The sequence below is a fragment of the Nerophis ophidion genome, linkage group LG29 (genome assembly GCF_033978795.1).
Source record: "Nerophis ophidion isolate RoL-2023_Sa linkage group LG29, RoL_Noph_v1.0, whole genome shotgun sequence".
NCBI lineage: Eukaryota > Metazoa > Chordata > Actinopteri > Syngnathiformes > Syngnathidae > Nerophis > Nerophis ophidion.
Window position 1 is genome coordinate 12,771,574 of NC_084639.1, and position 15,402 is coordinate 12,786,975.

At 40.0% G+C, this 15,402-nt stretch overlaps 1 protein-coding gene across 5 annotated transcripts in view; it reads right to left on the reverse strand.

Annotated features, from left to right (window-relative positions):
* The window catches only part of ocrl (OCRL inositol polyphosphate-5-phosphatase), a 65,083-nt gene extending 49,985 nt beyond the window's left edge, over nt 1–15,098 (reverse strand). For 2 of the 5 annotated variants that reach the window (XM_061891816.1, XM_061891815.1), the window contains exons 1-5: nt 14,719–15,098; nt 9,466–9,544; nt 1,114–1,205; nt 929–967; nt 551–664 (exon numbers count right to left, since the gene is read on the reverse strand). In XM_061891816.1, coding sequence (XP_061747800.1) covers nt 551–664; nt 929–967; nt 1,114–1,205; nt 9,466–9,544; nt 14,719–14,758 — 364 coding nt within the window. In that variant the 5' untranslated portion in view covers nt 14,759–15,098. The remainder of the gene's footprint in view (nt 1–550; nt 665–928; nt 968–1,113; nt 1,206–9,465; nt 9,545–14,718) is intronic. The other 3 variants (XM_061891818.1, XM_061891817.1, XM_061891819.1) reach the window with 2 other exon arrangements.
* Between the last annotated feature and the right edge of the window lie 304 nt (nt 15,099–15,402).

The following is a 15,402-nucleotide window of genomic DNA, read 5'->3' on the forward strand; positions in this document are numbered from 1 at the left end:
ACCTGCTCCCAGTGCCACCCACACTGGTTTAAATGTAACTTAGATATTGGGTGTTACTATGTAAAGCGCTTTGAGTCACTTGAGAAAAGCGCTATATAAATATAATTCACTTCACTTCACACATAGAGAACATACAAACCCTTTATTTATTAAATTATTGAAATTTAACGATTTGGTCCATTTGCAAACAACTAAATGCTACACAAGAATGTACAACAATTCTTCTCAGCAAAAGAGGAGAAATGTCTAATAAAGCCGGTAATGATGTATCTTTATGAGTTTTACTAGAAACATGTGCTTTTGTCAGGTTTCCAAACACAAAACTTTGTTTTTTACTCAACATGACAGTAATGTTCTCAGAATCCTGAGATAATGCTCAAAAATTATGATTTTGCCCAGGTCTGTTCTCCAAGGACATTAACATTTGTATGCAACAAAAGTCTGCGGCAACAAAGGAAATCATCAATCCCCCCTTAGTAAATAAATGTTAGACCAGTAGCGATTGAGTTAGGAAAAAGTGCTTCACACTAAAGACAGAGAGGCGACTTACCTTGTTGTTGGGCGCTTATCACCTGCGTGAGGAAAGTCTGCGTGCGCTCGTCATCCTGGAGTTCCAACTGGAGTTCTGGGGCTTTATCTCCTTTTATTCGTATCCTGAGCCCAGCTAAACACACACACAAACAAGGGAGAAGAAACACCTTTAGAATGCAGACAAAGATTCCAACGGTCCAGCTCGTCAGAATTCTTTCAGAGAGCCCCGGGAAACTCATGACCCGCGACGGCTACTAAATAAAGATGTAAACACGGCTTGAGCGACAATGAATGTTAGGCCTCAGCTCACTCACGTTCCCACAGCGAGAGACCGGTTGCCTTGTAAGACGGATTGGCTCAAAAACGTAAAAAAAGAAAGAAAAAAAAAGGTACTCACAAACCAGGGAGAAGTCAATGAGAAGAGCCTCCTCGGCCTCTGCAGTGAAAAGAGAAAGCAGCTTAAACAACGCGCCCGGGTCAGAGTAGCGGTTTAGAACGGAAGTCGTTTCTGCATGTGGATTTTCAAATGTGTGACTCCAAAGATACACAAATGTGTGTGGTTCGAGAGAAAAAGTGACATACCTTTGACTATTTGGAATTTACCGTTGATGGGTATGGACAGCTGGGCCACCGGACGAGCCACCACTGCATCAGGGGTGGCCAGCACGCCGAGTCTGCATGAGAGCGGCACAGACTCTTGCTTAACTCAACGGCAGCTTCCCTATCCCGTTGCATGATTGACACACGTGCACACCGCTGCAGAGTTCTCATTCCAGATGATCATGCACGGGACATGCAGGGTGTTAGGTGTCGTCATGCAGACTGGGGTTTGTTGTTGCTTTACTTCAACCGCCAATTTATTACAAAAGACAAACGGTCATGCAGACGTGCAGCAATGTATTTAATTTGAATAAAACAACGCATTTGCACATTAATTTAAGTACTTTTGCCTGATTCATCTCCAGGGTTTTATTTTGCTGCTCAAAAGACTAAAACAGTCAGCTGTGTTACCGCTTCTTCTTGTTTTGGTTCAGCGTTTATTTTTGAGACATTACTTCCTGATTCTATTTTCTCTTCTTTTTTTACCGCCTCTTTTATCCATCCATCCATCCATTTTCTACCGCTTATTCCCTTTTGGGCTCGCGGGGGGCGCTGGCGCCTATCTCAGCTACAATCGGGCGGAAGGCGGGGTACACCCTGGACAAGTCGCCACCTCATCGCAGGGCCAACACAGATAGACAGACAACATTCACACTCACATTCACACACTAGGGCCAATTTAGTGTTGCCAATCAACCTATCCCCAGGTGCATGTCTTTGGAAGTGGGAAGAAGCCGTAGTACCCGGAGGGAACCCACGCATTCACGGGGAGAACATGCAAACTCCACAGAGAAAGATCCCGAGCCTGGATTTGAACCCATGACTGCAGGACCTTCGTATTGTGAGGCAGACGCACTAACCCCTCTTCCACCGTGAAGCCGCCTCTTTTATCCTTTAGTGGTTATTTTCATTGCTGCCTGTATTATTTAGATTCCCATGTTATAATGTTGATAGACACAAGAAATTGGTGAAAATGTGCAGGACTATGTACAAAACCCATAACCAGTGAAGTTGGCACGTTGTGTAAATGTTAAATAAAAACAGAATACAATGATTTTCAAATCCTTTTCAACTTATATTCAATTGAATAGACTGCAAAGACAAGATATTTAATCTTCGGACAGAGATACTTAATTTTCTTTTGCAAATAATCATTAACTTAGAATTTAATGGCAGCAACACATTGGACAAAAGTTGGCACAGGGGCATTTTTACCACTGTGTTACGTGTCCTTTCCTTTTAACATCACTCAGTAAATGTTTGGGAACTGAGACGACACATTTTTGAAGCTTTTCAGGTGGAATTCATTCCCATTCTTGCTTGATGTACAGCTTAAATTGGTCAACAATACGGGGTCTCCGTTGTCCTATTTTAGGCTTAATATTGCGCCACACATTTTCAATGGGCGACAGGTCTGGGCTACTGGCAGGCCAGTCTAGTACCCACACTCTTTTACTGTGAAGCCACGCTGTTGTAATACATGGCTTGGCATTGTCTTGCTGAAATAAGCAGGGGCGTCCATGATAACGTTGCTTAGATGGCAACATATGTTGTTCCAAAACCTGTATGTACCTTTGAGCATTAATGGTGCCTTCACAGATGTGTAAGTTACCCATGCCATGGGCATTAATGCACCCCCATACCATCACAGATGCTGGCTTTTGAACTTTGCACCTAGAACAATCCTTTTCTTCTTTGTTCCGGAGGACACAACATCCACAGTTTCCAAAAACAATTTGAAATGTGAACTCGTCAGACCACAGAACACTTTTCCACTTTGCATCAGTCCATCTTAGATGAGCCCGGGCCCAGCTGGGTGTTTTTAATAAATGCCTTTCGCTTTGCATGGTAGAGTTTTAACTTGCACTTACAGATGTAGCGACAAACTGTAGTTACTGAAAGTGGTTTTCTGACGTGTTGCTGAGCCCATGTGGTGATATCCTTTACACACCAAAGGTCACTTTTTGATGCAGTACCGCCTAAGGGATTGAAGGTCTGTAATATAATCGATTACGTGCAGTGATTTCTCCAGATTCTCTGAACCTTTTGATGATAAAACCGACCGTCGATGGTGAAATCCCTTAACACCTTGCAATAGCTCATTGAAAAATGTTGTTCTTAAACTGTTTAACACGCATTTGTTCACAAAGTGGTGACCCTCGCCCCACCCTGAGCATTTCATGGAAGCTGCTCTTATACCCAATCCTGGCACCCACCTGTGCCCAAGGATTTTTTTAAAGGATTTTATTTGGTTTTTATTCAGGATTTACACAACGTGCCAACTTAACTGGTTTTGGACATTGTTCCAATTCGATATTTCCTCTCAACCAGTGTCATTGGCTCAAATAAGTGCCATGCCCCAATTAATCAGCAGGAGCAATTTAAAAAATGTCGCATGTTAAAGAACATCTCCCTATTTCTTCCCCTTATGAAAATGAACAATTGTTGCTACTAGATAGCTGCACTGTAATTCGCTTTGCTATGAGTTTACAGTAGTGATGCAACAATTATACTGGGGCGGTATAGCTCGGTCGGTAGAGTGGCCGTGCCAGCAACTTTTGGGTTCCAGGTTAGATCCTAGCTTCTGCCATCCTCGTCACTGCCGTTGTGACCTTGGGAAAGTCACTTTACCCACTTGCTCCCAGTGCCACCTACACTGGTTTAAATGTAACTTAGATATTGGGTTTCACTATGTAAAGTGCTTTGAGTCACTAAAGAAAAAGCGCTATATAAATATAATTCACTTCAATATAGATTGTTGACTGTAGAATTATATCACGATTGCAATGAGTTAAATTCCAATCTAAAAATGTATAAAATCACAGACATTACGGAGATATTTTGTTTTGATATGTATTTCTCCCAAAAATAACAGTAATAAAAATAATAACATTACAATAGCAGTACAAAATAATGAGTACAAACAAAAAGTATTAATAATAATACATTAATAATTATAATAATACTAGAAAGGCAAAGATTACCTTTATTGATCCCGAGGGGATATATTTTATGCTAGGCCACTGAGTAGGTGTCCGCCCTGAGATCGGTAGGTTGTGAGTTCAAACCCCGGCCGAGTCAAACCAAAGACTATAAAAATGGAAGCCATTACCTCCCTGCTTGGCACTCAGCATCAAAGGTTGGAACTGGGGGTTAAATCACCAAAAAATGATTTCCGGGCTTTGCCCATGCTGCTACCCACTGCTCCCCTCACCTCCCAGGGGGTGAACAAGGAGATGGGTCAAATGCAGAGGACACATTTCACCACACCTAGTGTGTGTGTGACTTTAACTTTAATTTATGGTATAGTGTCATTTACAAGCTCCTAGTGTTATGTTTGTTATGTATGTTTTACACCTGCTGTATTAACGTACAATGCCTAGACAGTAAGAAGCAATCTAACTGGACTAAATGGTCACTGATGGACTACTTGTTGCTGATAGTTTACACTGAACTGCCTCAACACTAAGCGACTGATTGCAAGTGATACAACTCAAATTTTTCATGACTTAAATTGCCACTAACATAATTTTACAGTTATTATGTCTTTGGCAGTTTTTTTTGCAAATGGGTGAGCCATCATCGTCAATGGCTAATGGCTAGGCTAATGTAGCCTGCTAGCTTGTTTCTCAATAGGTGCGTATCACCTTTCCGTGCAGGTTGTGTCGAAAATAGCGTACCATCTTAAAGACCGTTCATGGCGAGTGAGTAGGACTGAAACGCACCTTGTACTGGAGACTTTGCCAATAAATAATTGTGACGTTTGTATCGACGATATATTGATCGTTGAAACCCTAGTTTTAAGTGTCATACATATCCTGTACAGTAGACGTGGTATCTGTAAAGCTATTGTTTTAGAAAGCAAGGAAATACATCACATGTTATCAAGAAACTATTGCCTGGAAACCATTAATTATTAAAAGCAGGGGTGTCAAACTCATTTTAGCTTTGGGGCCACATGGGGAAAAATGTATTCCCAAGTTGGCCTGACTGGTAAAATCATGGCATGGTAACTTAAAAATAAAGACTACTTCAGATTGTTTTCTTTGTTTGAAAATAGAGCAAGCACATTTCGGACAAAATGTTCCAATGACAATGTTGTGTTTTACACGTACATGTTGCGGTTAATAGTATTCTATCTTCACTTGGCATTATTTATACTTTCTGAATATATGCTGTGATAATGTTTATCAGTCAAATAGGTGGAATGGAGTCTTTTAGAATGCTCCCATTGTAAATGTTTAATCTATCAGAAGAAAAATTAAATCATCAAATAACCAAAATAAAATTACAGGACATTATTATTGTAATTCACACATTTTCCTCACATGATGTACCAACATAATGTGGTTTATTCTGTACATATGTCGCATCATCTACATCAGACCTAGGCAAATTAAGGCCCGGGGGCCACATGTGGCCCCGTTAAGCTTTTCAATCTGGCCCACCGGAAATTCCCAAATATTTTTTTACATATTTAAGATGGAGACAGTAACTGTCATTATGATGTGCTGTGATGTTTTCTAATGACCGGAAGTCTTGAACTATACAAAGTATTTCAATGGTTGGAATCTGCGCTTTTGCATGATATACTAGTTACTATGGTAATCTAACTAGTTACTATGGTAATCTAAGTCACCAATGCTCAGACGAGGCACCCAGCAGTGTGGGTGGGGAGTGTTTCCACAGAATGTTTCCAGAGCGGCCAGCCTGAAATGCGGGTGTCAGGGACGGACGCGGAAGGAGATTTTTACAACAGTTCTAAAGCTTAGTGATACCGTATTTCCTTGAATTGCCGCCGGGGCGCTAGATAATTTAAAACCTCTTCTCACTCCTGCGCTTACCAAAGGCATGCGGTAAAAGTAAGCATGCGCTAATTATTTTAAAACCTCTTCTCACTCCGGCACTTACCAAAGGTTTGCAGTAAAAATTTGAGTGTGATGTAAGCTTGGACCTTAAGTCATACTGAATAGCTCTTAATCTTCTTCCCTTTATGCGATTTCAAATTACCGGTATTGAAATCAGCCTCCTCCATTTTGAAAATGATGACAGGGGAAGTGTCACTCGTGACGTCACAAGTTTGACCAGGCGGTAATACTAAGCAGGCGCAAATAATTTTGGGAAGCGAGTTTGACCCGGCAGTAATTCAAGGCAGGCGCATACTATATACCCTGCAGCAATTCAAGGAAATACGGTATATGAAATATTGCACATTGTTGGTGGGGGTTTTTTAACTCTTCACATTTATATTTTGTTGTTTGTTACATTTTTGTTGCATTTTGCTTGATTGTAAAATACATGGATCGTTCACATGTTGTCAATATTCAGTGATTTATTGTTCATAGTTAATATTGTAAATCCCACATTTACGTTTCTAGCATTCAATCAGACATTATCGTTAGGTTTTTGTATTAGTGCTACTAAAAATCAGATATACCAGCCCCCAGACACATTTTTTTCTGTAAATAAAGTTCTTACTTATATCCGTCAGTAAACTCACCATGAAAGCGCTAAAACATACCGGTGTAGTGAGTTTACATTATTCACCCAAAGAACTGTAGTTATTAGAGAGTTCCGGTCGGATGGTTTTTCAAAGGACACATTTCCGGCCTTCTTGTTGTTTCCGGATGAGGAGATACTGCTCTGTTATTGATTGTAGTAAAGTCTGAATGTCATTAAAACAGTTAGCTCCATCTTTTGACACTTCTTCCACCCCCGTCCTTGCACGCTACACCGCTACAACAAAGATGACGGGGAGAAGACGCTGCCGAAGGTGAGTCATGTAAATAAGACCCCCCACAAAACGGCGCATCCGCAAGCGACTGCCAGAAAGCGGCTTGAAGATGATCTGTAAAACATCATATATGCAGCATTTTGACCAAAGAACCACCATTACATGTTATGTAGACCACAGGGAATTGTTTTACATTACCAAAAAACTAATAATAGTATGACTCCTTTAATGCGCCTTATAATAGGGTGCGCCTTACATATGAAAATAGACCCAAAAATAGACCATTCATTGGCAGTGTGCCTTAGAATCCGGTGTGCCCTATGGGCCGGAAAATACGATACAAAGTATTGTTATTGCGGTATACAGTGGACACATTTAGAACGGCAGTTTCTTTCTTTAAAAAATGTCAGCTCATTTGCATAGTTAGCAAAGTCATCTCACGGGCCGGACACGTTTGACACCCCTGCTTTAAACTGGATTGTGTTGTTTTGTAGGATTATCACACGTCATTAAATTGCAGGTGCAGTGAAAATTAAAGTGTTCCTCCCTGTTGGAACTCCTACTAGTGCTCTGTTTAAAACAATTGAGCTGAGCGTCGGACTTGTGTTGCCATGTGAGTCTTGTTATGGAGCGCTGGAATTCCGGATAATGAGTGGAGGAGGTAGCTGGCAGCCAGCAGGATTAATTGTTTTGTGCCTTGCACTGCAACGTGGCCACAACCTGCTGCTTCTACACAAAAGATTGGCATTGTTAAAAAATGGTGGTTAAATATACAGTACTAATCAGATGTTATCCATGGCTATAAATGAGGTGTGTCCAAAACTTTTGACTGTTAGAGAAACGTTTGTCTCTACATTCAGTATATACTACTCATTTTATGCACTTTTATGGCTCCAGTAGATCATCCACGGTAGAAATGTCCAAACTACGGTCCACCGGCGTATTCAGTTTGACCCACGAAACGTCACAAGTTTAAAAGGAGTCTGGGCCGCGGAGAACCTTCATTTAATTTTAAAAAATCTGACAGAACAATTGCTGCAAATTTTGCTGCCATTTTGTGGACAACGTGAGTAATTCAGGTTAATGACTTTGAAGTAAACACAGCACAACATTGTACAAAACCCAAAACCAGTGAAATTGGCAAGTTGTGTAATTCGTAAATAAAAACAGACGACAATGATTTGCCATTCCTTTTCAACCTATATTCAATTAAATACACTGCAAAACTGGAAAACTTTATTTTTGCAAATTTTAGCTCATTTAGAATTTGTGGGTTATTCCGAGGATGTTGTAGTCGTAATGATTTCTGCAGACCTTTGAGACATTTGTGATTTGGGGCTATATAAATAAACATTGATTGACTGATTGAGAATTTGATGCCTGCAACATATTTAAAAAAAGACTGAGAAAGTTGAGGAATGCTCATTAAACACTTATTTGGAACATCCCACAGGTGAACAGGCTAATTGAGAATTTATCCATTTATCAACAACACCCAGAAACGACGCTGGTTTCGCTCCCCCGAGCTCATCTAAAATGTAGTGATGCAAAGTGGAAAAGTGTTCTGTGGTCTGACGAGTCTACGATTCAAATTGTTTTTGGAAAACTGTGGACCTTGTTCCAAACAGGAAAAGAGCCATCCAGATTGTTATAGGTGCAAAGTTCAAAAGCCAGCATCTGTGATGGTATGGGGGTGTATTAGTGCCCAAGGCATGGGGAACTTACACATCTGTGAAGGCACCAATAATGGTGAAAAGTACATTCAGGTTTTGGCGCAGCATATGTTGCCATCCAAGCAATGTTATCATGGACGCCCCTGCTTATTTCAGTAAGACAATGCCAAGCCATGTGTTACAACAGCGTGGCTTCCTAGTAAAAGAGTGTGGGTATCAGACTGGCCTACCTGTAGTCCAGACCTGCTTCACATTGAAAACGTGTGATGTAATATGAAGCATAAAATGCCACAAAGTTGTTGAACTTTAGCAGCTGTACATCAAACAAGAATGGGAAAGAATTCCACCTAAAAAATTCAAAACTGTGTCTCCTCAGTTCCCAAACATTTACTGAGTGTTGTTAAAAGGAAAGGCCATGTAACACAGTGGTAAAAATGCCCCTGTGCCAACTTTTTTACAATGTGTTGGTGCCATTAAATTCTAAGTTAATGATTATTTGAAAAAATAAAAATAAAAAAAAAATCTACTTTCTCAGTTGGAACATTAAAAATCTTGTCTTTGCAGTCTATTCAATTGAATATAAGTTGAAAGGATTTGCAAATCATTGTATTCGGTTTTTATTTACGAATTACACAACGTGCCTACTTCACTGATTTTGTATATTAATCCGTTATATTAATTATATAAATATGCACATTTATGTATATGTATAAAATATATATATATACAGTATACATTTTATTAAATGTGTTTTCTATTTTATTTGTCAATGCGCCCCCCAAGTCAAAAAGATTGGACCACCCTGTTCTTAGGGAAACGACTACTTCTGCAGACTTCTCATTTGAGGATAACACGAGACAAAAATATCTTGGGAGGTTGACAGTCGTAAGAGAATGTGGGTTCAAAGTTTAGAACTAGTCTACTTACATAAACTCGCCCCCACGTTCAATAAGTGACAGCAGTCTGGCCTCCTTCTGACCAGCCCTCAGCTCCAGACCTCTTACAGTGTGAGCAGCATGATCAAGGAATGACTGTCGATAAATGTAGCACACAAAAAAAAAAACCCTAGATATTACAATACTTGGGTTTTAGCATGTGCTTTTACATGTTTACGTTTTGGGATTGTAGAATTGAGGAAAATGCATGAGTAACATGAAGACACTAGTAAAAGACAATAATGTAATTAGTTAGTGGGAGTTAATGTCAAATTCAAACAATGGCTGTTGTTAAACATACAAACTGATTTCTTACACTTGGTGGTGACTTAATCAAAACAATGGTGTGATTTGATGACGTCGTCGTCAAGTGATGACACAAGGTCATGTGTTTACATACAACAGACACATTTTAAATAACACAGAACAAAGTAGGGCTGGGCCGATAAAACAATATCAATATATATCAGGATGGACACGTAATTGATATCAATAAAACATTCTTTGTAAGGATAATATTTTTTTTACCTAGCAACACAGGAAGTGATCAGTGAGCAATAAGAGGAACACGCTAAACAGCTAATCGCGTAACCATATCAACTATTACGTTTGGCTGCGCCATATTTGTGTCTCGCTGTTGATTCTCTGCATGGAGTGAAAAGAAAAAGTAAAAACGAGAGCTTCAGAGAGCAAAAAGAAGGTGGCTAAACCCTGAAAGTCACATATGGCGTTTGGTTTTTGTTTGTTTTTTTCCCCAAAAAGGACCGTATAGTCCTTAGCCACCCGCGCTCACCTCTTTTTTCAACCCCGTTTCCCTATTTGGCTGTAAGGAAACAACAGGTAGGAACTAAAGTGAAGGACTGTATAAAATAAATAGATAACAAAATATAACACATATGCTACTTTAAAATAATAATTTGGCCCAATAATATTTAAATAATAATTACTGCATAACATTAATTCATACTAAAATGAGAACAACACACCAAATTAAAAATGTTACACAAATTATGTAACTTTCTGGCAGTATAATTGCAAAACATTGTTCTTCTTAGGTTTCTCTATGGTTACATTTTTACACTAGGCTCTATTTTACATGTTTCTTATTTTTAAACCTTGTTAAGTTTTGTGATTTTAGAATGTTGTGTTTTCCATGGTCGTGTAGATATTTCCTTTGATTTCTGCCTTAATAACTGGGGGATTATTTATAATCAAGAGGACGGTTGCATTTGAAATAAAAATGTTAACATTTAATACATGTTTCTCCTGGTCCATAATGAATGAACACATGTGGAGTTATGTACTTAACAAAAAAAGGTGAAATAACTGAAAACATGTTTTATATTCTAGTATCTTCAAAATAGCCACCCGTTGCTCTGATCACTTTTTCGCACACTCTTGGCATTCTCTCTATGAGCTTCAAGCGACATGTTTCTTTCTCCTGGTCAATAATGAATGAACACTTGTGGAGTTATGTACTTAACAAAAAAAGGTGAAATAACTGAAAACATGTTTTATATTCTAGTTTCTTCAAAATAGCCACCCTTTGGTCTGATTACTTTTTCGCACACTCTTGGCATTCTTTCGATGAACTTCAAGCGCACCTGTGACATGAAAACCATTACAGGTGACTACCTCTTGAAGCTAAGTTTTGATGCCTTCAGTGTCAATCTACAATGCAAATAGTCATGAAAATAAAGAAAACTCATTGAATGAGGAGAAGTTGTGTCCAAACTTTTGGCCTGTACTGTAGGTCATAGAAAATATCAATAATCCATCAATTTGAAAAACTGATCTCGCGATACAGTTTTCAGCTACATCGCCCAGCCCTACTACAAAGACTACTAGCCTATAGTTGTCTGTAAAAGTACAACATATTGTACTTCTGAAACCAACTAAGGTAACAAGTAGTTTACAAATGAGGAATGACTTAACGTCAACAAATCAACTTAATATACATTCATGGTCAAAAGTTTACATACACTTGTAAAGAACATAATCTCATGGCTGTCTTGAGTTTCCAATCATTTCTACAACTCTTATTTTTTTGTGATAGAGTGATTGGAGCACATACTTGTTGGTCACAAAAAACATTCATGAAGTTTGTTTTTTTTGTTAATTTATTATGGGTCCACTGAAAATGTGAGCAAATCTGCTGGGTCAAAAGTATACATACGGCAATGTTAATATTTGCTTACATGTCCCTTGGCAAGTTTCACGGCGATGAGGCGCTTTTGGTAGCCATCCACAAGCTTCTGCTTAAATTTTTGACCACTCCTCTTGACAAAGATGGTGCAGTCCAGCTAAATTTGTTGGTTTTCTGACATGGACTTGTTTCTTCAGCATTGTCCACAGGTTTAAGTCAGGACTTTGGGAAGGCTATTCTAAAACCTTAGTTTTAGCCTGATTTAGCCATTCCTTTACCGCTTTTGACATGTGTTTGGGGTCATTGTCCTGTTGGAATACCCAACTGCGCCCAAGAACCAACCTGCGGACCTGATGCAACCTGATGATTTTAGGCTGTCCTGAAGAATTTGGAGGTAATCCTCCTTTTTCATTGTACCATTTACTCTCTGTAATGCTGAAGAAACAAGTCCATGTCAGAAAACCAACACATTTAGCTGAACTGCACCAATTTAGTCAAGAGGAGTGCTCAAACATTCAACCAGAAGCGTGTGGATGGCTACCAGTGAAACTTGCCATGGGACATGTAACCAAATATTAACATTGACCCAGCAGATTTTCTTACATTTTCAGGAGACCCATAATAAATTCGGCCCTGCGATGAGGTGGCGACTTGTCCAGGGTGTACCCCGCCTTCCGCCCGCATGCAGATGAGATAGGCTCCGGCGACCCCGAACGGGACAAGCGGTAGAAGATGGATGGGTGGATGATAAATTCATGAAATAACCAAACTTTGTGAACGTTTTTGTGATGTTTTTTAGAATGTCCTTCCTAAAGTTCTGACTTAAACGTGTGGACAATGCTGAAGAAACAAGTCCATGTCAGAAAACCAACACATTTAGCTGAACTGCACCAATTTTGTCAAGAGGAGTGGTCAAAAATTCAACCAGAAGCTTGTGGATGGCTACCAAAAGCGCCTTATTGCAGTAAAACCTGTATATACTTGTTATTATGCGCTCTGACCTCTCTATGTCCACTACTTACTGTACAAATCCTACCAAGTAAGACCAACACTGTTTCAATGTCCATTTCTCAGATGATGCAATTGTTGATGACTGAAGTGCTGATATCAAACAAACCTACCCCCCCTCCACATCCCACCACCCAATTGTAAATACTGCAAATAATTCAATGTGTATTCTCTGATGATTAACTTGTGTGATGTCTGTATTATGCTGATAGGATATATTTGTACCATGAATTGTTTAACGTGAACCCTGGCTTAAACAAGTAGAAAAACTTATTCGGTTGTTACCATTTAGGCGTCAATTGTACGGAATATGTACTGAACTGTGCAATCTACTAATAAAAGTTTCAAGCAATCAATCAATCTGTATGTATACTTTTGACTCAGCAGAATTGGTCACATTTTTAGTAGACCCATAATAAATTCATAAAAGAACCAAACTTCATGAATGTTTTTTTTGACCAAACATATTTCTCCTCCAAACATTTTTTGGGGTATTGTGGCCAAACAGCTCAATTTTTGTTTCATCTGACCACAGAACTTTCCTTCAGAAGGTTGATGAAAGTAATATTTGCATTTTGGAACATAAGGGAATGGTAGTCTTTTGAATCCCACCTCCTTCGACTACTTCTTCCACAATCTCCCAATCATGGATCCTCCAAGGCCACATCTTTATCAAACTGGTTCTTATATATTTGGTCTCAGGCAAGTTCGACACCCCTGTCGACATGATCCTCCGTTAGCAGCAAACCACTGTCAGAGCCCAGCAGGTAGTTTTTGAACTTTGAGAAAGCAACAATGACACGGTCACTGAAGCTGTATCGCCTCTTGTGCCGTGGTGAATGCTCCATGTGGTGTCAGATTAAACAAAAATGGAGCTGTTTGGCCACAATACCCAGCAATATTTTTAAATGAGAAAAGGTGAGGCCTTTAATCCCAGGAAAACCATCCTACCATCAAGCATGGTGGTGGTAGTGTTATGCTCTGGGAATGTTTTGCTGCCAATGGAACTGGTGCTTTACAGAGAGTAAATGGGACAATTAAAAAGGAGGATTACCTCCAAATTCTTCAGGACAACCTAAAATCATCTGCCCAGAGGTTGGGTTTTGGGCGCAGTTGGGTGTTCCAACAGGACAATGACCCCAAACACACGTCAAAAGTGGTAAAGTAATGACTAAATCAGGCTAAAATTAAAGTTTTATAATGTCCTTCCCAAAATCCTAACTTAAACGTGTGGACAATGCTGAAGAAACAAGTCCATGTCAGAAAACCAACATATTTTGCTGGACTGCACCATTTTGTCAAGAGGAGTGGTCAAAAATTCAACCAGAAGCTTGTGGATGGCTACCAAAAGCGCCTTATTGCAGTGAAACTTGCCAAGGGACATGTAAGCAAATATTAGCATTGCTGTATGCGTAGCGTAGTTGGGAGAGTGGCCGTGCGGAACCCGAGGGTCCCTGTTTCAATCCCCACCTACTATAAACCTTGTCACGTCCGTTGTGTCCTGAGCAAGACACTTCACCTTTGCTCCTGATGGGTGCTGGTTAGCGCCTTGCATGGCAGCTCCCTCCATCAGTGTGTGAATGTGTGAATGTGGAAGTAGTGTCAAAGCGCTTTGAGTACCTTGAAGGTAGAAAAGCGCTTTTGACCCAGGAGATTTGCTCACATTTTTTGTAGACCCATAATAAATTCATTAAAAAAAAAAACTTCATGAATGTTTTTTGTGACCAACAAGTATGAGCTCCAATCACTCCATCACAAAAAAATACGGGTTGTAGAAATTATTGGAAACCCAAAAGAGCCATGACATTATGTTCTTTCCAAGTGTATGTAAACTTTTGACCACAACTGTACATATTGTTATGGTGACGGCCACCTAGCGGAAGAAATGACACACTGCAGGTGGTGGTCATCAGTTTCAATGTAATCTACACCACAACTATTTATACGTATATGTGTGTCTGTATATATATTTATATACACAAAAAAACATGTTTTGTCAAGGCTTCATGACATTAGACGTGAGTGCACACTACATGCTATGCTAACCGCAACCAACAAGCTATAAAGGCAGAAGCATGTTTGAAAAGGATATTGCCAAGCATTCCTCTCGGCCGATCCCCAAGGAGGCCATTCTTACCGGAGGACCGTCAATTTCAGCGCGGGTTGGAAGGCGCGTCTACGTGCTGCTGGCCTCCATGCGTCGGGGAGAGAAGGTTCAATCCCCACCGGGTGCGGCGGCGGTGGTGGCGGCGGCCTTCCGGGTGACAGCCGCTCCGTGGTTGGTGGTAAGCTCCGACACTCAACAGAGGCTCGCCTTGAAAATGTTCACCAACCTTTACATTGCGGTGACATTTCTATTTTTTCGGAAATTATGTTTTTTTTAATAAACGTCATTGGCGAGAAAAGTCTGCTTGCGCTCAGGTGGGAGACTTCTGTCTCTCTCCCTCCGGCAAACAGTTGGCTTCTTCTTGCCGTGTACCGCACCGGCCAACAGGTTCTGGGTGTGTAGCGCTCCCTGTGGTCAGGAGTGTGCATGACAGCCTGTGCATGTGTTTATAAATCAATCAATCAATCAATGTTTATGTAACCTATTTTTATGGTTCTGCCCCTTTTTGTGATGTTAAAGGCCTACTGAAATGAGATTTTCTTATTCAAACGGGGATAGCAGGTCCATTCTATGTATCATACTTGATCATTTCGCGATATTGCCATATTTTTGCTGAAAGGATTCAGTAGAGAACATCGACGATAAAGTTCGCAACTTTTGGTCGCTAA